This window comes from Glycine soja, chromosome 10 (genome assembly GCF_004193775.1).
Source record: "Glycine soja cultivar W05 chromosome 10, ASM419377v2, whole genome shotgun sequence".
NCBI lineage: Eukaryota > Viridiplantae > Streptophyta > Magnoliopsida > Fabales > Fabaceae > Glycine > Glycine soja.
In genome coordinates, this window is record NC_041011.1 from 43,083,339 (window position 1) to 43,109,403 (window position 26,065).

General features: G+C 31.8%; 2 protein-coding genes across 2 annotated transcripts; both read left to right on the forward strand.

The window, feature by feature from the left end:
- The first annotated feature begins 1,773 nt into the window (after window positions 1–1,773).
- LOC114371032 (casein kinase 1-like protein 10) lies at window positions 1,774–8,552 on the forward strand. Its single transcript, XM_028328432.1, has 14 exons — window positions 1,774–2,561; window positions 2,649–2,689; window positions 3,684–3,753; window positions 3,893–4,041; window positions 4,127–4,222; window positions 5,189–5,259; window positions 5,664–5,725; window positions 5,836–5,899; window positions 5,982–6,066; window positions 6,616–6,742; window positions 6,826–6,899; window positions 6,991–7,051; window positions 7,624–7,727; window positions 7,837–8,552. The coding sequence occupies exons 1-14, from the start codon at window positions 2,486–2,488 to the stop codon at window positions 8,113–8,115; spliced, it is 1,359 nt and encodes a 452-aa protein (XP_028184233.1). The 5' UTR covers window positions 1,774–2,485; the 3' UTR covers window positions 8,116–8,552.
- Window positions 8,553–12,301: 3,749 nt separating this feature from the next.
- Window positions 12,302–24,387, forward strand: LOC114372052 (serine/threonine protein phosphatase 2A regulatory subunit B''beta-like). The gene is made up of 13 exons (XM_028329441.1): window positions 12,302–12,966; window positions 16,059–16,304; window positions 16,431–16,536; window positions 16,668–16,767; window positions 17,874–17,979; window positions 18,108–18,198; window positions 19,687–19,828; window positions 20,818–20,965; window positions 21,478–21,587; window positions 22,424–22,580; window positions 22,678–22,803; window positions 22,893–23,044; window positions 24,019–24,387. The coding sequence occupies exons 1-12, from the start codon at window positions 12,814–12,816 to the stop codon at window positions 23,031–23,033; spliced, it is 1,626 nt and encodes a 541-aa protein (XP_028185242.1). The 5' UTR covers window positions 12,302–12,813; the 3' UTR covers window positions 23,034–23,044; window positions 24,019–24,387.
- Window positions 24,388–26,065: the final 1,678 nt, after the last annotated feature.

Sequence of the window (26,065 nt, forward strand, 5' to 3'; positions counted from 1 at the left end):
ATATATATATACACACACATATTTTTCTTTTCTTTCGTTTGTTTTACTAAATAATTATAAAATCATCTCTTTTTCTGTTTCTATTTCTTTCCTTTCACTTTCTTTCTTCAACCAATCATGTACCAACTGTAAATTGAGCACTTTTTTTTTATACCACAGATGTACATCAATTGCTTCATATTCTTATAATTAAAGCTATAGGGATCGAAGTCCAATCTGAAGCCCAAAGGAAAAAGGTTACAAATATATAAACCAAAAAAAGTAGTATCAAAGCTTGGAAACATAAAATAACTGAAGTAAAAAAAAGAAAGCTCATTGTATTCTTTGTAATGGGAGTACACCTTAGGCGCATAGCAAAATAATGAAAAATAAAGATTTATTCTCTTTTCGATTGGAATGAAGATTCCATTTTAAGACTAAGGCCACCAATATAAACAACCATCCAATTGCAACAATGTTGAGGTTAGGGTTAAGATTTAGTTGCCAAGCTGATTGAGAAATGCTGTTTGTACGATAATTCATACAATAACATTTTGTGTCTATTTTTTTCCATCAAATTATTTATTACATGTCATAATAATGGAAACAAAGACAAATAAATGCTATATAAATTATTATACATATATCACATATTTTTTTAGTTTTTTCTTTTTAAAAAGTATTGTCTCAAATTTTAAATCAAAGAAAGATAGAAAATATATATATTTTATCATGTTTCAATTATTGCGTTGAATTGTAGATTTAAAAAATCTAACTAAAAGATAAAAAAATGATTACATTCCACCCAATTCATGTCTTTGAACAACAACATAAACAATAGGAGTCCTAATAACACACTTGTTTTAATACACAATTTATTTTGTTATTGGTTAAAATTTAAAAATTATAAAATTAGAAGAAGAAGAAAATTTATTAATTAAATGAGAAACGAGATCTACAAGAATATGTAATTAACAAAAAAAAATTAAACTAATAGCATAAAATATATTTAAAAAGCCTATTAAATAATGTATAGTGTATCACTAGTATTTCAGGTATAAAAAAATTAAAGAATAAAACATGATTCAAAATCTCTAATGCATTAAGTCGAGGCAAATGTTGAGTAACGTTTTTAAGGCAGTTGTTAAAGAAATAAAAAAAATATTAACATACACTATACATTAATGTATACGTTTATTATAGTTTTTAACATATTTGAATATGATTTGAGATTAATTTTGGCATATTGTGAAAAAATATATACGAGTATTAATGGGTTTTTTTTACCTATAATAATCACACTTAGGTTTAAACATAAAATCTCTTGCATACTATTTCAAACTCTCACCACTGAATTGATCCTAATACTTTATATACTTGTACTAATTAATTAGAAGTCACTATAAGTTTAACTTATACATCATACATGTTTTTTCATACATGTTTTTTAATTGAACGATCATATAAAAAAATTACACAAAAAATATATTTAAATAAAATAATTTAATGAATATGCACTATTAGGATAACAAAATTTCCGTTATCAATAAATAAAAATCACTGTTAACTTAAATTTTAAAATAATTATTATAAGAATTAATAAATTTATCATATATATAAATATAATAATTTATGATTAAATAACCTATTATAATGATTTATGATCTATGATTTATGCAATACCCTTTATTTAAAATTTATATTCATATGCATAAAAAAGAAAATATTTAAAAGTAAAATAAATAAATAAATAATCATATAATATCGTGTCACTAGCTTGAGTTTGGACAGTCGTTCATCTTCTTCCTCCTCTAACCTTACATTTAGCCTTTCTTTCTTTTCTATGTTCTCTCTATCTCTCATTCTCATCTCACTTTCTTTTCTTTTTCTTTTCTTTTCCCGAATCTGAATTTTTCCCTACAAAATCCACTCACTGTCCTCAAAGACAGATCCGAAAGTGGATGCCAAATCTATCACCCCTCGTCGCCCGAGATTATCGTACCCATTAGATTCTTCTTCCCTCTTCCTTCTACACTTTCCCAAATTTTCACACTATTGGCGGCTATAGAGCACAATTTAGTTTATCTACTCACTGTTACTGCGATTTTTGTCCTACCCTTTTCACTATTTTAGCTATTTCTCCGATGAAGAGGAAAAGTGGTTTCTTTGAGTGACCCCAGAATCGCGATTGTGCTTCGATTCGCCGAGCAATGGGTGTTTTGTAGATTCTAGTTTTTGATCTTATTTTCGCTGATCAAAAGTTTTCTTTTTTGTTGGTTTTTGAAGTATTGGGGGTTAGTATAGCCTGAATTTTTTAGTTGTTAAATACACCTTCGGATCTCTGTGTTAGTGGTAAATCTCGGTGGATCTGAGATTGTGCTGTAAATAAAGATGAATCGTTTATGAGATACTCGGATAAGGCAAAAAAAAATTTAAAAAAAAAAATTGAGGTGTGTAGTTGAGTGCTTTTGTAATTAGTTAAGGATCAAGAGATTGGGCTTGTATCATGGATCATGTTATTGGTGGAAAATTCAAGCTTGGGAGGAAGATTGGGAGTGGATCGTTTGGAGAGCTTTACTTAGGTAAGCACTTTATGAGTATTGCTTTTATAACATTAGCATTTGGTCTTTGCACCTCTTTTGATCCTCTGGTGCTTTTGTTTGTTTCAGGTGTTAATGTGCAAAGTGGGGAGGAAGTGGCTGTCAAGCTGGTGAGTTCAATCATTGAGTTCTATTGGGTGTTTGGGATTGTTAAATGCTTGGAAGTCTTTATAATGTTTTTGTTTTTCATAGTGCATAGATGGATTTTTTTGTTGTGGAAGTGAAGTGATTGGTATGCTTTTGTTTACTGGTTGCTTGACCTTCAGCTGACCTAGGGGAATATTTGCGATATTGTGCATGCTTCTTTTGCCATGTGTTACTGAGAAGAAAGGGGGTTTTAGGATAACTGTTGAATTGGAAATGTTGCTGGTGAAAAATTTAAAAGGGTATTGGTAGATTCCTTTGTGACATCTGACAGCAGTGAAATCCCATAGAGATATACTAATAAATTGAAAAGTCATGCTTTTTAGTAGGTGTGATAACTCATCAGAGACTATTTCTGTATTTATATAATTATATATAATGTACTCAGCGCCCCTGCCTAAAATATGCCTTAGATGATCATATGATTATCAGACTGTATTTGTGTATATGTTGGCAAATGAGGAAAAGATAAATTATTGTAGTCTAAGATTTGAACTGCATACATTATTTGACATGCTGTTTCATGTTTCAATAATAATGCACACTTATTTGGCCAGAATCTTTTTTTTTTATTAGCTTGACCTTTTAAACAACTGTTGCTGTGATGCTGTCTCAACTCAATATTTGGTTGCTTTAAATCATTAGTGCAAGTCTTGGCTTTGTACTTTGTGACTTTTATTTTTCTTGATTATTTTCTGTAACGTATCTCATAATACAGATATTTGGATCTGTTGTATTTTACTGCCTGAGTATTGGTTGCTTTAAATCATTAGTGCAAGTCTTGGCTTTGTACTTTGTGACTTTTATTTTTCTTGATTATTTTCTGTAAAGTATCTCATAATACAGATATTTGGATCTGTTGTATTTTACTGCCTGAGTATTGTGACAATTTGTAAGATAGCTTTTTCAAATTTCAAAGTTTAACTATTACCTTTCTTCCCAATTGTCTTTGTTAATCAGGAATCTGTGAAAACCAAGCACCCACAGCTTCACTATGAGTCTAAACTGTATATGCTTCTTCAAGGGGGAAGTAAGTTTTCATCCTTTCATTCTTTTTTTCCTTCCAATTTATACTTCAACTTCTTTTCTTGCGGACAAGACATGTATTCATTTTCTTTACTGTCATGAAGTGAAATTAGTAGTTTATGACCTCTTTTCTTTTTTTGAAGCTGGTATACCCCATCTAAAATGGTTTGGAGTTGAGGGTGACTACAATGTCATGGTTATTGACCTCCTTGGGCCAAGTCTTGAAGACTTGTTTAACTATTGCAATAGAAAATTATCCCTGAAAACAGTTCTGATGCTGGCAGATCAGCTAGTAAGTATGACTTTCATTTCAAGAAAACTAAACTTTAAACAGACAGCTGCTGTTTCTTTACTCTTCTTTTATTTGGCTCACCTAGATAAACAGAGTTGAGTACATGCACTCTCGGGGTTTTCTGCATCGTGATATAAAGCCTGACAACTTTTTAATGGGCTTAGGCCGCAAGGCAAATCAGGTATATTGTGGATCCCACGTTTATTTGAATTTAGCCTTATCTGGTTGGGTGCTTATGCATGACATCTCACTTGTATTTTGAAGTAGTTTAAATTATGATTTAAGATTATGATCTAAGGTTTTTCTTTCACATTATGGATATATGTAGACTTCAACGTTGCAATAAATTTCTAGTGTAGTAGCCATAGGATATGTAATTTATTTTTTTTGGATGCTGTAAATGTAAATAAGGCTCCCTATTTATTCTCTCCAGTTTGTTAAACATAATTGTCTATTGGTTGATCCCTATTTATTCTCTCCTGACTGTTGCGATTAATTATCTATCGAGCAAAGCCTATTCATTATCTTCTGACTTTACAATTAATTGTCTATTGGGTTGTAGTTACTGTTACCCATTCCTTAGGATTCTAGTATACTGTTCTCCCCCTTATTCCTCCTATTGTAAACCTTCTTTATGGGAGTTTTCCTACTTGCCCAATGCATTATTTTATTCAGATATTTCTATTCTTCAAGGGACCATCGACAGAATTAGTAAATTTCTCGTCTTCAATATAATTTTATTCACTTAGCTGATATAAATCTTCATAACACTTGTTTAACTGATTGTTTGATATTCTTGTCTCTAATTTTGAGTGAAATATTTAGTTCTTGGTAACATATTTCTCTCTTTGACTCAAGACCCTTTAATTTTTTTACCTTGGCTTCATCAATGTTTTCTCTTTCCTTTTTCATAAATCTTCATGCATCATTAGTCATCACTCATCACAATTAGTTATTGCACCAAGGTAAAAAAAGAAAAGAAAAAGTAGGTCAGTTGACAATGTGTCTTTGAATTTGCTTACTGCTAGACAGGTGTCATGTATAAAAAAACTTGGTTGGTTTTGCTTTTGTATTGCAGTTACCACTGTTTGATATCGGTGACTGAAATCTTATCTCAAAATTTCTGATTTTTTTTTATACATTGCAGGTATACATAATTGATTATGGCCTGGCAAAAAAGTATCGGGATCTTCAAACTCACAAGCATATTCCATACAGGTAATATATTTGAGATTTTGTTGGGCGGGCTCTGCAGCTTGTTTTGATTTCATTCCTTGAGTATACATATACAAAGTACAATGTCACACAAATGCATAAGTGCCTAAACAATACTACACAAACACTAATAATTCAGATGCATAACTGTCCTATCATATAGCTGTGGTGATGGGCCTGGGATTGCTAACAGGCTTGCTAGGGGTTAAATTGGTGGGTGAAATTTGAGTTTTACTAGTTTTGAACCTGAACCAAAATCAAAAATAATATTCTAAAACTTGAACCTGCTCCTGTGGTCTCGTGTGTCTTCCTTTGAACCTGTATATTTTAATATATAAAATAATTATTGGTGTACACATTCCTCTCCTTTTCTTTTACAAATGATCACTGTACTTTTTTTTTTCCAGGGAAAACAAAAATCTCACTGGAACTGCTCGGTATGCAAGTGTTAATACTCATCTGGGAGTTGGTGAGTGAGGCTGCAGGCTTGCACCTACTAATCAATAAGATTTTCTTAAATTTTTTTAACTAAAAATGGACATAAGTTTATAGTATATCTTGTTCTGATAATTCTTGCAGAACAAAGCAGAAGAGATGATCTAGAATCTCTCGGATATGTGCTCATGTATTTTTTGAGAGGAAGGTTGGTTGAGTTGCTGATTTTTTTTTCCTGCAATAACATTTATCATTGTATTTTAACATTGTTTTTGGCAATTGTTTTCCAGTCTCCCATGGCAAGGCTTGAGAGCTGGCACCAAAAAGCAAAAATATGACAAGATAAGTGAGAAGAAGATGCTTACTCCAATAGAGGTATTATTACTTGCTCACAAGAAGCTTTTATGTCAAAGTTTTAATGATTAGAATCAGGGACGGATCCATGGGGGGGCAAGCAGGGGGATTGCCCCCTCCCTTAGGACCTTTTGTGTATACATGAGAAAAAAAAAAGAAAAAAGAAAAAAATATTAATAAAAGAAAATGTATATGAGTTGATATTTGCTTGAAAAAAATTTAGTAGTACATCATATCAATGCGAAGTATTTTTTTAAGCCTGTTATTTATTGAACAATTATTTTTTAAATCTTAAATATTTAAATAATTATGTAAAAAAATTCGGCCCCCCTTTTATACACTCCTGGATCTGTCCCTGATTAGAATAATTATGGAAAAAGCTTTATTCATCTTAGGATGATTAATGGCTTTTAGCTGATTTAGTCATCAGTAGAATTTGTTCTCTACTTGCATTTTTCTGCATCATGTATATTGTTTTTTCTTTAACTAGGTACAATTGGTTGTGCAGTAAATTAGTTCTCTCCAATATTATATGATGCAAAGAATTTATTGTATTTGTTTCTGATACAGGTCTTATGCAAGTCATATCCATTGGAATTCACATCATACTTCCACTACTGCCGATCATTGCGGTTTGAAGATAAGCCTGATTATTCTTATCTTAAGAGACTCTTTCGGGACCTATTTATCCGAGAAGGTTAGCTTCATATATATATATATATATATGTTTCTTAATGAGTAATGAAATTCTATTAGGCTTTGAAAATCTTGCTTTTACAGGTTATCAGTTTGATTATGTATTTGATTGGACTATGCTGAAGTATCCTCAAATTGGATCCAGTTCTAGAGCCCGAGTGAGTACTTCTTAACTAGTGTGGTTTCATTACATTTCTAGCGAAAAGTAAAGGTTCTTGTTAATCATTTTTTTTGCTGCATTTTCAACAGCCAAGTGGGAAACCAGTCATAAACCCAGGACAATCAGGGGAGAGAATAGAACGGCCTTCAGGTTTCATCCTGCTACAGCTAGATCTGAAATTTATTATTTTAAGCAATTACTGCTATGCTGATAAATAGTTTTAATGTCCTGTATATTAATAATCCTTAAAGTTCTATTTTTTTTTTTTTGTTTATGTGCTTTCATTCTCATGATTTGTTTTTGTTAAAAACCAGAAACAGAACATCAGGACAGCAAAAATATAAACGTATAAAGAAGAGAGGAGCAAAAACTGATATGATATATTTCAGATTTGCACACTTTGAACTTGTTATGGCTATAACTAAAGCAAATTATGGCTATAACTAAAGCAAACAGCTAAAAGTTCCTGTTCTGAGCACAAGCAAACTTTAAACAAACTTACAAGCAACCACAAAAACTGCAGAGACATTAAAATATTTTATAATAACAGCTTGGAAAAATCTCAATTGCCAACAGTTTTGAAACCGATTATTTCCACCTTTCAAAAAATATGTCTGTACATTGTGCACGACAAAGTAGTTTATTATTTCAATTCTACAAATTGTATGAGAAAGGCTTTCATCAGCAAAAGATTTTTACCTATGTTTTCGGGGGTTTCTCAGGTGCAGTTGAGGCATTTGCAAGGAGGAATGGCTCTGGACTTGTTCTACATAGTGAGCTTTCTAGGCATAAGTCTTCAGATGATGTGCCATCTTCCAAAGACGTGGTTAGTATCTGTCATTATTGTTTTCTCTCTATGAATTGGTTACCGTCAAACTTCAACATGGGACTGCTTATACTTAATCTTCTTGTCATGTAACACTTATCCTTTGCAGCAAGCTAATTCTGAGAGGCCTCGCAGCTCTTCTCGTAATGGCAGTTCTTCAAAAAAGCCTGTCTTGTCTAGCAGCCGGCCAAGCTCTTCTGGTGAGCCTAGTGAAAGCCGTTCTAGCCGACTGGTCTTAAGCAGTGGCCGACTATCAACAACTCAGAGACTTCAACCTGGTTTTGAATCCAAAACATCTTTATCACGGGCTTCAGCAACAAGAGGTGGTCGTGATGATACACTCAGGAGCTTTGAACTCCTGTCACTTGGTTCAGGAAAAAGGAAATGAAGAACTGTGTGGTCAGCAGATTTCTTGTTTCAAGGGTCTTAGTTCTGCCCTGATACCTTTCCTTTGAGATGTCTACACATGTTGATTACATTTGTATATTTCCATCCAATGTTGGGTCCTTTCAAGGCTAAAAAGCTCATTGAAACTTGTTCCTGAAGATTTGACAGACTCTTCTATACCTCTTCAGATGTTCTTCCATGATTATTTCAGCATGGACCCATTCATGAAGAGATACTATGTTACTTAAGGAATTTGTTAATATATGGCTACTTGTAATAAATACATCCTCTATTTTTCTGTTGAAGGAAAGGAAAAGAATCTGCAAAAATGCTTTTGGATGTTTTGCACCCTTTCTATGCATATTTTATACCCACCCCGTCTATTTGGTTCCAATGTACATTTGAGGGAATGAAATTGTCAATTGTTGGCTCTGGTTATGGATAGGAGAAAATTGATGTGCATTTTAGCCAGTTTGACTGATGCGTTGTGTAATTAGCAATTTCGATAAGTTAGAATGCCTCCAAAGTGTTCGAGCGAAGGCGAGCTAGATCAGGTTTGAGATCACTGAAATTTAGCAACATAATTAAGTGTCTGGCAAGATGTTCTTATAAGCTTCGATGAAGGAAGGAAAGGGGGGAACTTTGATGTTGAGGGGTGCTGCTGAATTGATTATTCAGAGATTTGTCGTGAGCAATGTCTCTGGAGGTGAGTGCTTTGGCGGTGATCCCACATGTTCTTGATAGTTGTCAATTGGTGGGCTTCACTATATCTTGATTGGTCTGGGGAAGATTCAATTGAATCACGACTTTGACAGTTACATAGCCTTATATTGTAAATTAGTAATCCAAGGAGCAGCTTATACAAATTCGTTTTTTTTTATAAAACAACCAGCAAACCTAGAAACAAACTTTCAAATATGTAATAAGAAAGTGGTCCTTCGTCCAACACGTAGAAGACAAATAACAAGAAAATTTATAGCAAGTTTGAAAAAATGGTGGGTCGAGAAATGACTTGGAGTTGAGTGGATGTGATTCTGAAAAAAAAAATAATGATAGTTATTTCAAATCGAAATTGCTTTTGCTCTTTAAAGCATGTTTGACTAAAAAGAAAAAAAAATATGAGTAAGAATTTTACTACAAACTTGCTTTTGGGATAAAAAAATTTAGGTTTAATTACAATTTTGGTTTCTTTAGTAATATAATTATGCAATCTTGGTCTCTTATATATTAATTGCACGGATTAAGTCACTTAAATATTATAATTGTATAATTTTACTAACATGACATTAGATGATATGTTGATTGCATGACAATTAGTAATTTGTCTCATACATGTATTGAAATGACTTAATTGTACTCTTAGTTTATTTAATACATCATCGTAAGAAATGAAAATTAAAATTAATTCAATTGAAATATGAGAGATCAAGCTTGCACAACTGCAATACGTAGGGAACAAAAAGTGTAAGACTTAATTGCAAATTTTTTTCCCTTTAAAAAAATCACAAATTTTGTCTTCACATAAAAAAATCATCACAACTAATAAAAAAAATCACAAAATTATCTTAATTGTGACAGTTTAAAAGAAAATTTGCCAAAAAAATTAATTGTGATAAGTTTTCTATGTGAGAGCAAAATCCATGATATTTTATAAAGTGAGACAAAAATCACAAAATAAAATGAAAACAAAATTTGTGACATTATAAAACTTTGGAAACAAAAAGTATAATGAAAGTAAAATACAATCAAGCCAAGTTTTTAAATATAAAAAACTTATTTTTTGTCTTCATGTAAAGTATTTATTAATTATGGAGATAATTAACATTTGTTGAAAAATTGAAATGATTCTCTCTCAATCCAATTTTTTCTCTCCAAAAGATTTGAACTTGAGGTTTTCTATAAAAAAAATTCAGTTCAGTATAACCTGAACGTTAATTATTACTTCAATATTATTTTTAAATAAAATCAATTATATAAATTCAATTATTCAAAACAGCAAATTGTCTTCCAAACGCGTCATGTTTGATTATCTTTTATCTCGGCACAACACAAATTCCAAATGTAATATCAACCTGTGATTTACGAAGCACGACCAAAGAAAATGATCATTTTCACTTTGCAGATATATACTAAGTTAGTTACAATGACAATTGACAAACAAACAGACCCTAAGCTTTTATAGTGAAGCTAGCCTACTGCCATGTAAGAACTCTATGCCATCTAATGCATAACAATCAATGCTACTTGGTTGACTGCATGAAAGTTTGAACCAAGAGTTGGAATCGAAAGAAAAGTTGGTAGGACTTAGGAGTATAAACTATAAAGGATTATTAGTAAAGATCTTTGTCTGAAACCCTAAAAAGTTAGCAGTAAGAAAGAAAACACCGAGAGAAAGTATGGGTTTTCAATGGTTTGGTTAATTAATATATGAAAAATATAGTAGTTAATAAAGAAATAAAATGCATTAGATTTTATGCCAAATTTTCTCCTCTCATGAGTCAATAAAAATGGAAGAGTAGTGAGACATAAATAATAATTTATATTTCCTAATCAATGAGACGACTTTTATTTAGATAATAATAATATACTTAAAAATAAAAAAGGTAAAGGGTATATATGGCATTATACATTATGAAACTTTTTTATTTCTATTTTTCTATAATTAAATATGTGGGAAGAGAACTCAATTTTTCTTTTTTATTTTATTTAAAAAATAAACATGTAAATCGAAGAATAAAATGTGCATCTACCTTACTTTAAGTGGATTAAGAGTGCAAGGTATTATAATTCAAATGAAGGGTATGTGTATTCTTATTTTCTAATTTTAAAAAGACAAATTTTACATAAATTATAAGATATAATCAATATACTTGTTTATTTAAAATTTTAAATTTCTGGATATACCTTTTTCACTGAAGAATGGAGATGCGATCATAACTTGAATCATGAGTTGCCATTGAAAAATGAAAAGCGCAAAGAGTGTTGATGAGAGTGCGAACAGAACGCTTAAGGAGAAAAAAGATGGGGGAGTGGAGAGAAGGAGAGGACAAAATATTTCTTAATCATGCCTTATTGATTTTTAACCAACCTTAGTTATAAAATAAATTTTTAAATGGTTAATGAAATATGACAAGGTGAGAGAATTGTCTTATCATAATGTATTAACTCAAGCAAGCATAATATTTTAATAGCTCATGAGTATTAATCTAAAATAGTTGACTTAATGATTTCATTAGTTTATATATATATATATATATATATATATATATATATATATATATATATATATATATATATATATATGAGAAACATATATCATAATATCTAACATAAAAAAAAGATAAGATGATCATTAAGATGATCATTATTATTAATGTATTGAAACATTTAAAGAATATATATAGAGTGAGAATATGTAAAAGATAATTTCACTTTAACGTTGAATTTTTTTTTAACAATTTAACTTTGGACTATGAACTTCTTATTAATTTATTATTTGACCTCACAATAAAGCGACTAGTGTAAAAATAATTAAAGGTTTCAATTTTTTTAAAATATAGACATATAAAATGTTTATTCTAAAATGCCAATTAAAGAAGGTCAAATCAAGTACTTTTTTTTTCCATGCAACTCCTTGGAATTACAATGTATCAAAAAACAAAACTTAAAGTATAATCCTTTAAATTTTTTTAATGCTCTTCTCTAATAAAAACAAAAGTTTTTCTTTGATAAAAAGTATCAACCTTTAATATCAATTTTGATCATAGTTTTAATTTAAGTGAAATTATACTTTAATTAAAGAATAATATTAAAAATATTATATCTAAATATTGTCCTATATTAGTTATAATTAAATTTTTATATTAAACATTATTTTTTAAATTCAAAATGAAAGTAAAAATATTTATTTATTTTATGTTATTAACAAATCATCTTAAGAAATAGTTCCGTCATATCATCGGACAAAAATAGTTTTCTCTATTTTTCCCACCCGAAAAAATTCAAAAATATTCTTCCGGTGTAGTAAAAGATAATGACTCACTCACTCACTCACTCACTCACTCGCTCTCTCTCGGCAGTTTCAGTTGGTACAGTGCGCGTGCACACCACAGCACACGGACACAACAGATAAATACAACTCTCTCTACTGTTTTATAATTTTACCTCTTCTTCTCTTTTCATTTCCCTTTTCTTTTGTTTTCTCATTCATCTCTTCACTACCGTTTTGTTTTTTTTTTTTTTTCGTTCCTCTCTTCCTCACTCCTTCTTTTCAAACCTCGAAACCAAACAAGGGTTTTCTTCTCTTTTCTTAATTTTTCATTTCCCTTTATTTCACACTCCAATTTTCTCCTCCTTTTCAAATTTTTTCTTCTCTGATTCTCACCAAAACCATTTTTTCCCTCTCCGAATTTTTCAATTCTGGGCCGTGTTCATTTTCTACTCGTGTTTGGATGAAGAGAAGCAACAGGACCCTCTGTGTTGTTGTTGTTCTCCGGTACCCATGATTGTTTTTTGCTGAAAGTTCGTAACTTGGCTACTGGGTTTTGCCGACTCAAGGGGTAGAAGAAGGGTAGGGTAGGGGGAGGAATCGGAGTGATTGTTGAAAAAGTGGGGTTTAGGGTTTTTGGCGGGGGTTGTGGAATTTGTGATTGAATTAGGGTTGGTGAGTGCATGAGAGGTAGAGAATTGTGTTGTTGTGATGGATGTGGAGGAAACTGAGGAGTTGGTGGTGTCTTTGGACCCAGATTTGTTGCAGCTTCCGGAGGTGTCTCCTTTTGCACTGAAATCGAGTCCTTATGTTGTTGAGGAGCTATTCACACAGTGGCTTTCGCTTCCAGATACTTGTCGCCTGGTACACACTACATACATACGTAGTTCATTTGAACTGAACCACTTATGCTTTTCTATAAATGAATGAATCAATGATTTTGGTTATTCACTTGACTAGTGGACATGGTGCAGAGAGAGAGTAAGATGTGTAGAGTTTTTTAATCCCCAAATTGAGAGTGCTTTTCTTTTGTTACACGGGGGTTTCAGTTTGCAGAATTGAACTAAAATGTGACTGGAGATATTAATAATTAATAATCTAAATCAACTGTAAAAACAGAACACTTCTGTAATAGTAAAATAATCTAAACCAACTGTAAAATGTGTTTCTATCTTGCTGGAGACTGTGAATCCCTTGAGCTACATGATTGTATTTGTATTCAATTCTCTTTTGTGATTAACTTGTTTCTTGAGCATTTCTTTTCTTCCTTGTGCAGTAGCTTTAGCTTTGTCGTGTACAATACTAACCTTGAATTCATTGCCACTTGGCAGAGGTTTCTGATTCTCTGATCTCGAAAGTCAAAACGGTAGTACGGTACTATCCAGTTATGCTTTTATAATTTAAACACAATAAATGACCCTTTCCATCTCCTGCTCAGTGCCTTGATGGAACTTTAAGGTTCCGATGACCTAACCATAGAAAAGGTAGTCTCCAATGTCTTGAATACCAGTTCTGACAGTAGACAAACAACTGTTATTTTGTGTTCATTTTAATCACCATCTGATAGAGGGGTTCTAGAGACACATGATTTCATGCTTTTTTGGTGCCTGGGCGAGTTCATGACGTGACCTTAGTACTGAAAATCTGTAGAATTGGAAGAATTGGCCCGCAGAATCATATACTTGGCAGAATTGTAGTTTTTTTTTCTCTGCTTGACGGGTCAGGTTTAAAAGTGTTTTGCCCATTTTGGGCTTCTACAAACCTAAGCCTGTAAACCCAATGCTCACAAACCAAGTGCTCACTAACCCCAACACTAAGAGAACCGAGAAAAACAACTGCTTGTATTCATTTTCAACCTCTCACAATCCTCCCCCAAAACTACTGCCTGACTTCACTGCATCCAGAGCTCTTCTCTGTTTTAATCTGGTTCTGTTTTGTTACTCTGCAGCTCTACCCTCTGGTTTGCTGTTTTTCTGGTTTTGTTTGTCTGGCTGGACTTTTCTGGTCTGTTTATCTATTTCGTTGTTGCTGTGATGAAGGAGATGGAGAAGATAGAAGAAATGGCAATCTCTTTAGTGATTATGATTTTAATTTGGATGATCTAAATTAGAGGTCTCGGTGTTCATGTCTTGGCATTTTGTACTAGGAGTTGGCAGTACTGCGGAGGAACTTACAGCTTGTTCTGCATGACTTTATTTATTGACTTTCATATGCTATGATTAGGAATTTAAGCTTAAGTATTTGATGTGTGTTATAGAGGTATTTTTCTCTTATTTATGTTTTGTTATATGCATTTATATAATTTTATGAATCTTGTAGAATTTTATGCTGTGTTTTGATTCCACGATTTACAGTTCTGTTTTCCCTTCCTGAGTGAGTAAAAAATTTGAGTTTGACTACTTTGCTTATGCTGATATGCTTTCATGCTAGATCATGTGAGGGGAAGACTTGTAATGTTGAAGTTCTATTGATACTTTGTAGCTTGATGGTTATAGTTTATCATAAGCCATCTTAAGCACCAGCATTTATTGAATGCCAATTGATAATGTTATTATGAGATTTCCCAAGTGGTGGTGCTTAGATGTATATGCCAATTATGTCTATGAGGCTGCATTTGCTGCCCTAGTTTGAGAATAGCAATTAGATTAAATTGAATTATTTAAAAGTTGCTAACTATTAAGTTTTGATTGGGAGTTCATCTGGACACTGGAGGAGTGTGCTATCCATATTTTAGTTAAATTTAGATTCCAGCATGATACATTAAAAGGGAGTTTATTTATTTTCCCTGTAGAAACATCATAGAAATAATATTTGAGTAATAACTAGAGTAGGGAAAGGAGAAAGATCTTTGTCAATAACAAAATGAGGAAAGGTAAGGGTTTGTTTTGATTGTATTATTGTTTTTTAGTTTTTAAAAACTATTTTTAAAACAACTTTCTAAAACTTAGTTTTAGAGAGTAGCAGTAAGGGAAGATGTAAAATTACATTGGTAATAGAAACAAAACAACTTAGAGATGTTTTGGTTTATTGGTTTTAAAAACTAAACAAGAGATATTAGTTTTGAAAATGGTTTTCAAAAACTAATCTTATCAGACAAGTTATTTTCCTTATATTTTTTGTTTTTAAAAACGGAAATCAGTTTTCAAAAATAGGAAACAAACGTGCCCTAACACTCTAATTCTTGAACCATAACAATGTTGGATGTATTGACTATTGAAATATGACTTATTTAGCATAGTATTGACAATGAAAATCTGAGGCTTTCTTTTATTTCCTTTCTTAGTCAATAGTAGGTTAAGGGGATACATTACTCTTTGTAATTTACTTTTTCATGTCCTAAAACTATTCAGGAAAATAAACCATGAGTCTTCTGTGCTATCTGAAAATCAATGATTCGCCTGGCGGCCTGGCCTGGATTAAGTATTAAGGGGAATTTTGTCCTTCATGCTTATTTAATAAAACAAACAATTCTATGTTATTTTCCAGTCCTTGATGACTGGGATGAATATTCCTTTTGTTTCCCCTGCTCCTTGCTTCCTTTGTTAAATATTCTTATTCTTATGCATTGTGGTGGAAGTGGTTGAACACTCACATGATTCACACAAGGCTGAACTTTGAGCTACGTGATTTTATAGAATAAATGTTCTGTGAGAATCACCTGAAAGCAGAATAGGGCATTTTATTTTAGATACATTAAATGGTTGTCATGAAGCTTAAAATAACCATTAAAAAGGAATAAACTTCTCAATAATAGTGTGAACTTAATAGTGATGCTATATAGACTATAGATTTCCTATGTTTTGCAGTAATAGTACTAGAGATATTCTATGCAATTTTTGAATTGTTATTTCTTTAAAACATCACTATTATTTTTTAAAATTCTCCTTGGTGTATTTTTTGTATGTTCCTTTCATCTATATCTGTTTAATATTTTCATTGATGCAATATGAAAACAGGTTAAGTCATTGCTTGCTGATGCAAAGGCAGGAGCTCCTTTGAATGCACTTGAGAACTCAACAAATACAAATGCTCTGTCAATCAACTCTCTACCTTCCTTGTTTCCTGCTGGGAGTACACCACCACTTTCACCGCGCAGTTCATCTGGTTCCCCACGTACCACAAAACAGAGAAATAGTCCTTCATTAGGATCTCCACTAAAATTAGCCAGTGAGCCTGTAAGGGAGAGGGAGGTCATTCCGCAGGTATTTTTTATTGTCTTAAGTCTTAACTGATTCTTTATTTTTTTCTCTCTATATTTTTTTGGTTATATGTACAAAGAATTAATTCCTTATTTTACAGTATTAGCATTACTTCGATTATGCTTGCAGTTCTACTTCAAAAATGGTCGTCCACCTCCAAGTGAAATGAAAGAGCATTTCCTATATCAAATTGATAGTCGATTTTATGGTCATTTGGATGGTCTACAATTACATGGTGAGAAATTCCCATTGAGAACATTGTATTTATGAATTAATTAGTTCTATATTCTCAATTATGATAGCTTTATCTGCGGAAAGACCAGTTTTTTTTCAAATTTTGTTGTTAATCTGTATTCTAATTTGCAGAATTTAAGTCTTTTACAAAAGAGCTCTGCAAACTTCCGTCATTTTTCTCCACTGCCCTTTTCAAAAAGATTGATGTCAATTTTACTGGAACCATATCAAGGTACCGAATTTCTTATTGGATCATTTCATTTAAATAGATTATGGCATCAGATGAAGCATTTTGAAGTTTTAACTCTAAATCTATCATATATATTACTTTTGATACATTTGATATATAAATGGTAAGAAAAATAGAGCTGCCAGATGTTTGCAGACAGAATGAGTTTTTGAAAGTTGTTTATTTTCTGGATGAATGAGTTATACTCCTTGAGGGTTGGGTCTGTATAGGATTAGGAAATTGAGTATAATGGGGTGTCTTAAGTCCCATATCGAGTAGTATGGGATGCTTGGTGGAGTATTTAAGTGTTTGGTGTTTTGTACTAGGAGTAGACAGTAGCAGTACTGCAGTAAGCACTTACAGCTTAAGTTGTTTTGTTTGTGACTTATGACTGATTTATGAGTTTTGTATGAATTTATTTATTGACTTTCTTATGCTTATGATTACGAATTTAGACTTAATTAAGTATTTGATGTTTGTTATAAAGGTATTTTTCTCTTATATATGCTATTTTATGCATATGTATGAATTTTATGATTTGTGTTATGATTCCATGATTTTAGATTCTGTTTTCCCTTCCTGAGTATCTTGAGTTTGACTACCGTGGCTGGAGAAGTGTAAAATGCAGTTGTTAATTTGTTCTTGAGACTGAAGTTTATTGTGCTTCTACAAGTCATTTGATAGTTGCTTAGTCAGTGTTATTTATTTCTTACCGCTAACTAGTTTGTTATGCATAAGTATATTAAAGAGCGAAATTGCTTGCCTACTAGATATCATTTGGGCATAAAGTTGAATGCTTATAAGATCTTTTGATACTTGTTCAGCATTTTACATTTTTAGTTATTTGTTTGTTTTGAGATGAATAGCATTAAATTTCAACATGCAGCTGGGATGGATATCACCCTCACTTTTGCACTATGATTTTTACTATGATTCTTATTGTTTGTGTAAAATGTCTTTTATCTTAATGGACCATGTTTGGCTTTCCTAGAGAAATGGAATGTCAACTGATTTGATATCATAATTTACCATGTAGCAGTTTGAGTACATTTGGTATTGGCATTACCGCCTATTGAACTAATGTCTCTAAATCCTAACATATATTGTAGGGAACAATTTATAGACTATTGGATTCGGGGCAATATGCTAGCTATGGATTTACCCACACAAATATATACCATACTGAAGCAACCATATCGAGCATACCTTGTACAGGTTTGCTTTGTTTTATAAGCTGCCATACGTGTACTCCTGTCCTATGTGTTTTTGCTATTTTTTGTCTCTCAAATGAATTTAAAAAGGGCTTTTAAAATAGATATTAAAATTTTCTATTTTGGTTGTAGGATGATTTCAAACCTGTCCTGAGGGAACTATTGTCCACTCATCCTGGATTGGAGTTTTTGCAAAGCACGCCTGAATTTCAGGAAAGATATGGTATGGTCTTATTAATTAGATAAACAGTTGTGTATGAAGTGTCTTTATTTCTTAAAATCTGTTTTAGGTAAATCAGTGGATTTCCTGGTCACTTGTGTCACCTAAAATTTTTGGAGGGCATTTAATTCTGATAGGCAAGGTTGGAATGTCTAATATTAGTATGTTGTTTTGGGGTTAATTTGTTAGTGAACTTCTAGGAATGAGACTTTCCAATTAGGATATGATTTCCTTTAGTTTTTTCTTTTCCCCCCACTCTTTGCTTATGGAGTGGGCATGATTGAATGTGGGGCTGTCTGACATTCTATTTGTAAAATAGCCATGATGGGGTGCTTTATATCAGTTTATCTTCATTTGGAATTGGAAATCTCAGTAAAAATACCGATACATCACACCAGAGCAGTAGAGCACTAAAATTCACATCAAGAACAAAGCAGCATCCTCACATCTAGAAATCAACAACCCAACATCAAATAGCAATTCACTAGCCACCAATCTGAATTTTGTCCAATATCTTGAAAAACAGAACCGAAATAAACAAATCCTGGACTAAAACCTAAAACACCATTTTGTCCTAATGTGTATGATGTTTGTAACTTTTCTGTTTTGAATCAGGCCATTATCCACCTTGTACAGCCTTAGGAAAGGATATTTGACCTCTTTAAACAGATTGCCATTTTTTTTGTTATTTATTTGTTTTTTTCACTGCAGCTGATGCTGGCTTGGGTTCCTTTGAGAAACCAGCTCCATCTAACAATCTAGAAAGGGAGTGCAAGAAAAAGATGGATAACAAATGAACTAGAGTAGTAGATTGTATCTTTGAAAGATTAGGCTCCCTGTGTCTGTATAAAAATTCAAACATAAACTACGGTTGCAAGATTATATCAGTATAACTCTGGCCTGTGGCTCACTAATATGACATAAAACACATCTTATTTTTAACACATTAATAATGCCGTTCAATGATACTATATATATAAACAAAAAAATTATTTACAGATACATGATGTCTCTTTTAGATCTGAATTTTTTTTCTTTTTTTTTTTTAAATTTTGATTACCATGTCCACTACTTAAGTCATTATGAGGGTATGATATTTATATAAAGTTATAATCTACCAACGTGTGTTGGTCTCCTTGCTTTGAAACTTGACCATACCCTAGGAAATTAGTCTCTCACCTGCCTAGTGGGAGGATACTTTGGGAAGCCAAAAAAAAAAGTAATAACATAGTTATGATTTGGGATTAGGGTTTATATTTGGGATTTCAACTTTCAAGAGTCTTTTTTAGCCTGAGTTGGTTGTCATTGTAATATAATTACCACAATTGAATTGCCATATTAGATATACAATGTCCCAGGATTTTTTATCTTACTGAGGTTCAACTTAAAGATTTTTTTTTTAACATATTCTTGTATTTATTCCTTTTCTACATTTGTTATCAAAAAGTTCTCAGCCTATTTCTGACTGCTACATGTTTTATTCTTAAACAGCTGAGACTGTCATACATAGAATATTTTACTACATGAATAGATCAGGAAATGGCCGACTTACACTAAGGGAATTGAAACGTGGGAACCTAATTGATGCAATGCTACATGTAGATGAGGAAGAGGATATTAACAAAGTACTGAGGTAAAGGCTTTTTAGCTGAAAATCACTAGATTTTTTATTGAAAGCATGCCCTTGTCCTGGAAATTTCCTTCTGTTATTTGTTGGCATGAACTCCTATAGAGTATAGAATAATGTCCTTGCCTTGAGAAAGTGATGATCTTGCTCCTTGCCATTAGTGAATTCATTGAATTGTTTTTTTCCTACCCTTGTATTGTGAAAGGCTAGCTAAAAACTTAAGAACAAAAAAGATTAAGGGTCTGTTTAGTTTAAGAAAATGTTTTCTTTTTTCATTTCTTGATTTTACTTTTAATTACAAAAAAAAAGAAGTTTGGAAGAGTTAGAGAGAGACAATATAGAAGCATTTCAGGTTGAAGAACAAGCTTATGCCAAATAAATCTCAATTTATACCAACTGCTGGTGGAATAACACATGAATATTTGGTCATCCTAATAGAATCAATTGCGTTTGGCTTATGCTTCTATATATATGAATCACTGGATGAATAATACAGGAATGTTTAATCATCCTAATTAGCAATCGATCTCTCCCAGAATCCATCACCCAAATTATTGTCTTTAATTATAGGGTTCAAAACTTTCTTAAAACCTTGTTGACAAGCAAAACACCAAAGATAGAATTCAAGGTCAGAAAAGAAGACTGGGAGAAAATGGAGATTCCCTGAATTCTGAATCTGACTGTTATCATGTTTTCTCTGTTAGCTACATCTATATATATAAATCAGAAATCTAACCATCTAAAATAACTGAGTCAACAACTATTATTTGAAATGGATAACAGAACAGTAACTACTCTAACACAACTCTAATATGTGGGCCACTTCCTTTATTCTTCTTACTTGTTGTGCTTGGTTGATGTTCAGTCTTGAGTAATTTGATCCCAAAGCTGTTGCAAATCCATGATTGACTTTCATTTTCAATTTAGTTCTCTCTGTAGAATTGAAATTTTCTTGTCTTTGTATTTGCTTCATTAATTATCTTACGAAATTTCAGGTACTTCTCATATGAGCATTTTTATGTCATTTACTGCAAATTTTGGGAGCTCGACACAGATCATGACTTTTTCATTGATAGAGAGAACCTTATTAAATATGGGAACCATTCTCTTACCTATCGGATTGTTGATAGAATTTTTTCTCAGGTCTGTTGGTGTTTTAAATCTTTGCCAATGTGCCTAGTTCAGCTCTGCTCTACTGTGTATGGCTATAGCAAGCCTCATATGAAAATTGTTAGTGTGTTTGAAACAACAAATTTTATGAATTGATTTGATTTATAATCTTTATTTGAAAAGTTATAATAATCAATTAGATTTTTTAAATCCTTTTTTATTTATTTTAAGTTATGTATAGAAATCCACTGAAATTTGGTTGGTTTGATTTTAGTTTTAATTATTTGAATTGATAATTTTGCCCTTACTAGTTTACCCAATCTGTATATTCTAGGGTAATAAAGTAAATTACTTAAACGAAATGATTTCTATTCATTTTTAAGGTATCCCAAATGTGGAATTTGTTTTGCAAATCATTTCAATTTTTTCCTTCTTTGAATAATGACTTCAAAACAAGGGAATTGATTACTTAAATCAATCAAATCTTCAGTTCCATATTGACGCATTTTAATATATTTTTCTTATGTATGCTTAAACTGTGCCAGGTTCCAAGGAAATTTACCAGTAAAATTGAAGGGAAGATGAACTATGAAGATTTTGTTTATTTTATACTTGCTGAGGAAGATAAGTCATCGGAACCTAGTCTCGTATACTGGTATCCTTCCCACCCTTCTTAAATACTGAAGATCCTTTTAGCAGCAATAGAAAACAATACATCTTGACTGATATATGACAGCTTGGATCACGAATGAGTGCAACTTATTTTCTATTGTTTGAATACACTTATTTCACTTCAATTGGCTCTCAATGAAAGTATCAATTGATAGAAACTTGTGTGAGTAAAACGTAAACTCTCTATTTCTGCAAGGAAGTAATGAGGAAGAAACAAGAAGAGCTTAACCAGATCTCTCAAGCCAGAAAATATCCCCTTGGCTCCCAAAACCATCAATTTCTTACGCATGACCCTATACTCTCTCCTCTCTACATATATTGGACCGCTCCTTGCTCTCTACAACTAATTTCCCTCTCTTTATTATTTCTGGTTTGGAATTATGGGCTCAGTTTCTTGGGCCTTCGGTTGTAGTCCTGTAATGGTTTCTTTGTTGAAGCCTGCTGTTGGTTCCTAACAGATTCCCATTCCCTGATTAATTAGCTGCACACACAGTTTCACAAGTTCTAATAAATTTCAACTAATAGTAGAGTATGTTGCCAGCATTTCCTGATGCATAATAAGCACATTATCATCTGTAGCTATTTACACATTTGGTGATGTCCTTTAATTTAGTCAACATCTCATTTGCACAAGTTGTCCATGCATAATTTAACTTAATAGTTTTTGTTCTCATATTATTGGAGCTCACTGCTTAGTCAAAGTTTTTGAAGGGTTCAATATATTTCTAGATTGTAAATTCAGTATTTCAGTAGCAAGTTCAGAATTTGATTTGCTGCATTTAATAGAAACTCAACATTTGTTTTTAAAAATTCTTGTAGGTTCAAATGCATTGATTTGGATGGAAATGGAGTGCTGACACCAAATGAAATGCAGTTCTTTTATGAGGAGCAGTTGCATCGGATGGAGTGCATGGCCCAAGAGCCTGTGCTGTTTGAAGATATATTGTGTCAGATTGTGGATATGATTGGACCAGAGGTTTTTCTTTGTTCTTGTTCTTGCGTCTTGATTCTTTTACTTGTTTTTGTTTCACTCCTCTGCAGTATAGCAAGTGGTAACTGTCCTACGTTTGCAGAATGAGGGATATATCACAATACGAGATGTTAAAGGCAGCAAACTTTCTGGAAATGTTTTCAATATTCTTTTCAATCTCAACAAGTTTATTGCTTTCGAGACTCGTGATCCATTTCTCATACGTCAGGTAAAAATAAGATTGAGATCCTATATCACTAACAATTAAGGCTTAGTAATCTTAGCAAGTTCTGATTACGACATGGGTATTTTGTTTAGGAACGTGAGGATCCAAATTTGACAGAGTGGGATCGTTTTGCACATAGAGAGTATATTAGGCTTTCCATGGAAGAAGATGGTGAAGATATGTCAAATGCCAGTGGAGATGTCTGGGAAGAATCACTTGAGGCCCCTTTCTGAGGTTAATTAAGGTAGGTTCAGTATATATATATATATATATATATATATATATATATATGTATATTGATTTAATCAATGTGGTTTAGTTTACACAAGCATCTGGATGTCGATGTCTCTTATAATTACATTATAAACTTGATTTTTCTCAAAAATTCATCTTTTGTTCTGAGGTTTTTGGAATAAATTTCTATTTAGTAATCCAGCACCTTACCTGAGTTCATTCTCTATAGTCTATACTCTATACATTGAAATAGACTCACTTTATTGTAAAACTTAGGCTAATTGTGAAACACTCGTTATTATAATTATAAAAATTTTCCTGTCAACATTTATGTTATGAATGTAACATTCATGAATCTCTGTAACCAAGGTAATACCCTCAACTTGTGAAGGTATGACTGCATACCTCCGCCTATATAATACCTTAAGATTTTATGAAAGTGCGAAATAATATTGGTGCTTTTGACTTGGTTGCAAGTGTTCAACCTTTTGACCTTCATTTATAATATATAATAATTAAATTAAATTTCTTTGAGATAAAAAGTGGTTCTTGGCATTGTTACACGGTAAAGCCTTATGGCCTCTTAAATGATGAGATAAATGTTGGAAAAATATAGAACCATTCTTGGACTTCTACCCAAGAGTTTAAGCAAAGTTGATTCGAAAGTTTGTTTGGGAAGCTTGCTTTGGATTAAATTATAAATCTTAATTTATACTAGTTGAAAAACAGGCACTCTTTGAATTGTGCCTTAACTGTTTTTTTTTTTATGTAGTTGTAATAACTGCCATGTTGAAAAGCTATTTTAGACTGTAATTACTTGTGATTGTGAGAGGTTTTTAAAAGTAATTGAAGGGTAAATTAGAAAAAGCAAATGTGTACATGAAATGGGATAATTACTTTTATTAATAGTTATAGATAACATAACAAAACTTGGCATATCATGCATTTGGTTTTGGGCCTAAATGGATATCATCATAACTGCAGATGAATCAAAGGCTATGGATTCCAGTCACTGAATATGCAAGCAGTATAATATTTGATGAGGCCATGTTGCGGTAAATGTCTACTAATAGTGTGCTCTAGAGAGGTTTCACTCAAATCTGTTTAGCAAACTAAGAATAGCTAGTGCCTTGGACAGGGTACGAGCAGGTGCAGATTTATTTGTTCTTGTTCATATACACATTTCTTAGAATTGTCCGTATCAAATTAAATTTCTGTAAAAAATTTATGTAGTTTTTTTTTCCTTCTTTGTTTCATGTTTGTTATTTTTTTTTCCTTACAAATTTCATCATGATCAATTGTATTAAACTTTCAATGTTTTTCTTGTTATACAGCGAAGAGAAATTGTCATCATATCCTTTACCTAAAGATCCGTAGTGTTTATATATATATACACACACACACGCAGAAATTTGTCATTTTAGTTAAAGAAAGATTTATAAACTCAATTTGATCCTTTATTAAACATATCTTATGACAAGTTACGATCTGATCTACTATTCCACGTGCAAATGTTATAAATAGCCTTTGAGTAATTCTAGATTAATTTCGTCAATCAAACTCACCATTGAATCAGGATATTAAAAAGATCAAGTCTCAAGATCTTTGTCAAGACACAATTTACTTTTAGGCTAATTAGTACTATAAAAGTTACCTTTCTATAATTTTCACAAACACGTTCTTTTAGTACTCAACTAGTATTATTTTTATTTAATTGCTAGTGAGAGTGATCTATATATTAAGATGACTTCCAAAATGTGTGTTTTTGTGGCACTTCATGTTGTGTTCTTCGCACTTGTTTCTGGATGTGCAAGTGTTCTCCCATGACAAACATGAGTACTAGTATTACAACTATTATTCTTTCGTCGAATGTGACAACGGGGTGTTCTCGTGATGTGCTCAAATTAGGCATATGTTTGGGTATTCTAAATGGGTGGATGGACTTTCCGACGGATCTGCCTCTAAAGAAACATTGTTGCTTGACAATTGAAGGCCTTTTTGACTTTGAAGTTGCAATGTGTCTCTACATTGCCCTGAAAGCAAACATCATAGGGCATCAACCTCAATATTTTCATTTCCTTTACTCAACTTGTCAATACTTGCAATAAGGAAGTCCTAAGGGGTTTCATATGTGCTTGATTCGCAACACTAGGTCATCCTAGCTAGTTTAGCTTCGATCGTTTGTTATTCTTGCTTCTAGTGTCATTTTGATCTGTACCTTTTTTTCTCTTTCTAGTTCGGTGAATATCGTAATTCATGCATGCGCGTGCATTGATGATTAATTTAATTCTCATTTTTTTCTTATTGTTTATTTTTATTATTTGTAATGAGATTAATTAAGGGAGTTATTAGCAAATTTAACTCATAAGTTAATTAAAACATTAACAGCTAGAAATTACAAGTTGAAAATTAAATATTAAGTCAGCTGACAGGAGTTGATAAAACTATTTAATGAAATTAGTTTTTTTTTTACAAGAATTAATGAAATAAGTTAACAATTTAATAAGTATAAGATGACATAAAGATGACATGGTAAACAAAAGAATTTCTAAAATGAAAAAAATAGTAAATTAGTTAGAATAAAAATGAAAAAAAAGTTAGTACCTTATAAGCAAAAATATTAGTTGAAATAACATCTAAAAATATATTATAAATTACTAAAAAAAGTTTATTATAGTCAAATCAACTTATAACTAATCCAACCAAGTTATGATCAAGCTAAAATAATTTTTCAAACATACTCTAAGGTTTGATGAAATTTATGCATTTTTTATTATTGTTTATTTGAATGAGAAATGAATCAAATGCTTAAATGTTCGAATCACAATAATATAAATAGAGGGAGAGAAATTCTAAATGTTACAAAACAAAATTCAACAAATCCTTCTATCAGTGTCGATGATCTACTATGTTTTGAATATATACCCAATTAAATAACCGGATATATAAGTAGTTATGGATATATACCGGTTATGAATAGTGAAAAATGAATTAATGATCTTTATGTTACATGAGTGGGAAATTTGGTGAA

Bases quoted from the DNA above. Each gene is read 5' to 3' on its own strand.
- LOC114371032 (XM_028328432.1), top strand. From the start codon at position 2,486: ATGGATCATGTTATTGGTGGAAAATTCAAGCTTGGGAGGAAGATTGGG. The intron at 5,260-5,663 runs GTAATATATTTG...TTTTTTTTCCAG, and splicing joins CACAAGCATATTCCATACAG to GGAAAACAAAAATCTCACTG. The intron at 6,067-6,615 runs GTATTATTACTT...TTTCTGATACAG, and splicing joins AGATGCTTACTCCAATAGAG to GTCTTATGCAAGTCATATCC.
- LOC114372052 (XM_028329441.1), top strand. From the start codon at position 12,814: ATGGATGTGGAGGAAACTGAGGAGTTGGTGGTGTCTTTGGACCCAGAT. The intron at 12,967-16,058 runs GTACACACTACA...ATATGAAAACAG, and splicing joins TTCCAGATACTTGTCGCCTG to GTTAAGTCATTGCTTGCTGA. The intron at 18,199-19,686 runs GTATGGTCTTAT...ATTCTTAAACAG, and splicing joins TGAATTTCAGGAAAGATATG to CTGAGACTGTCATACATAGA.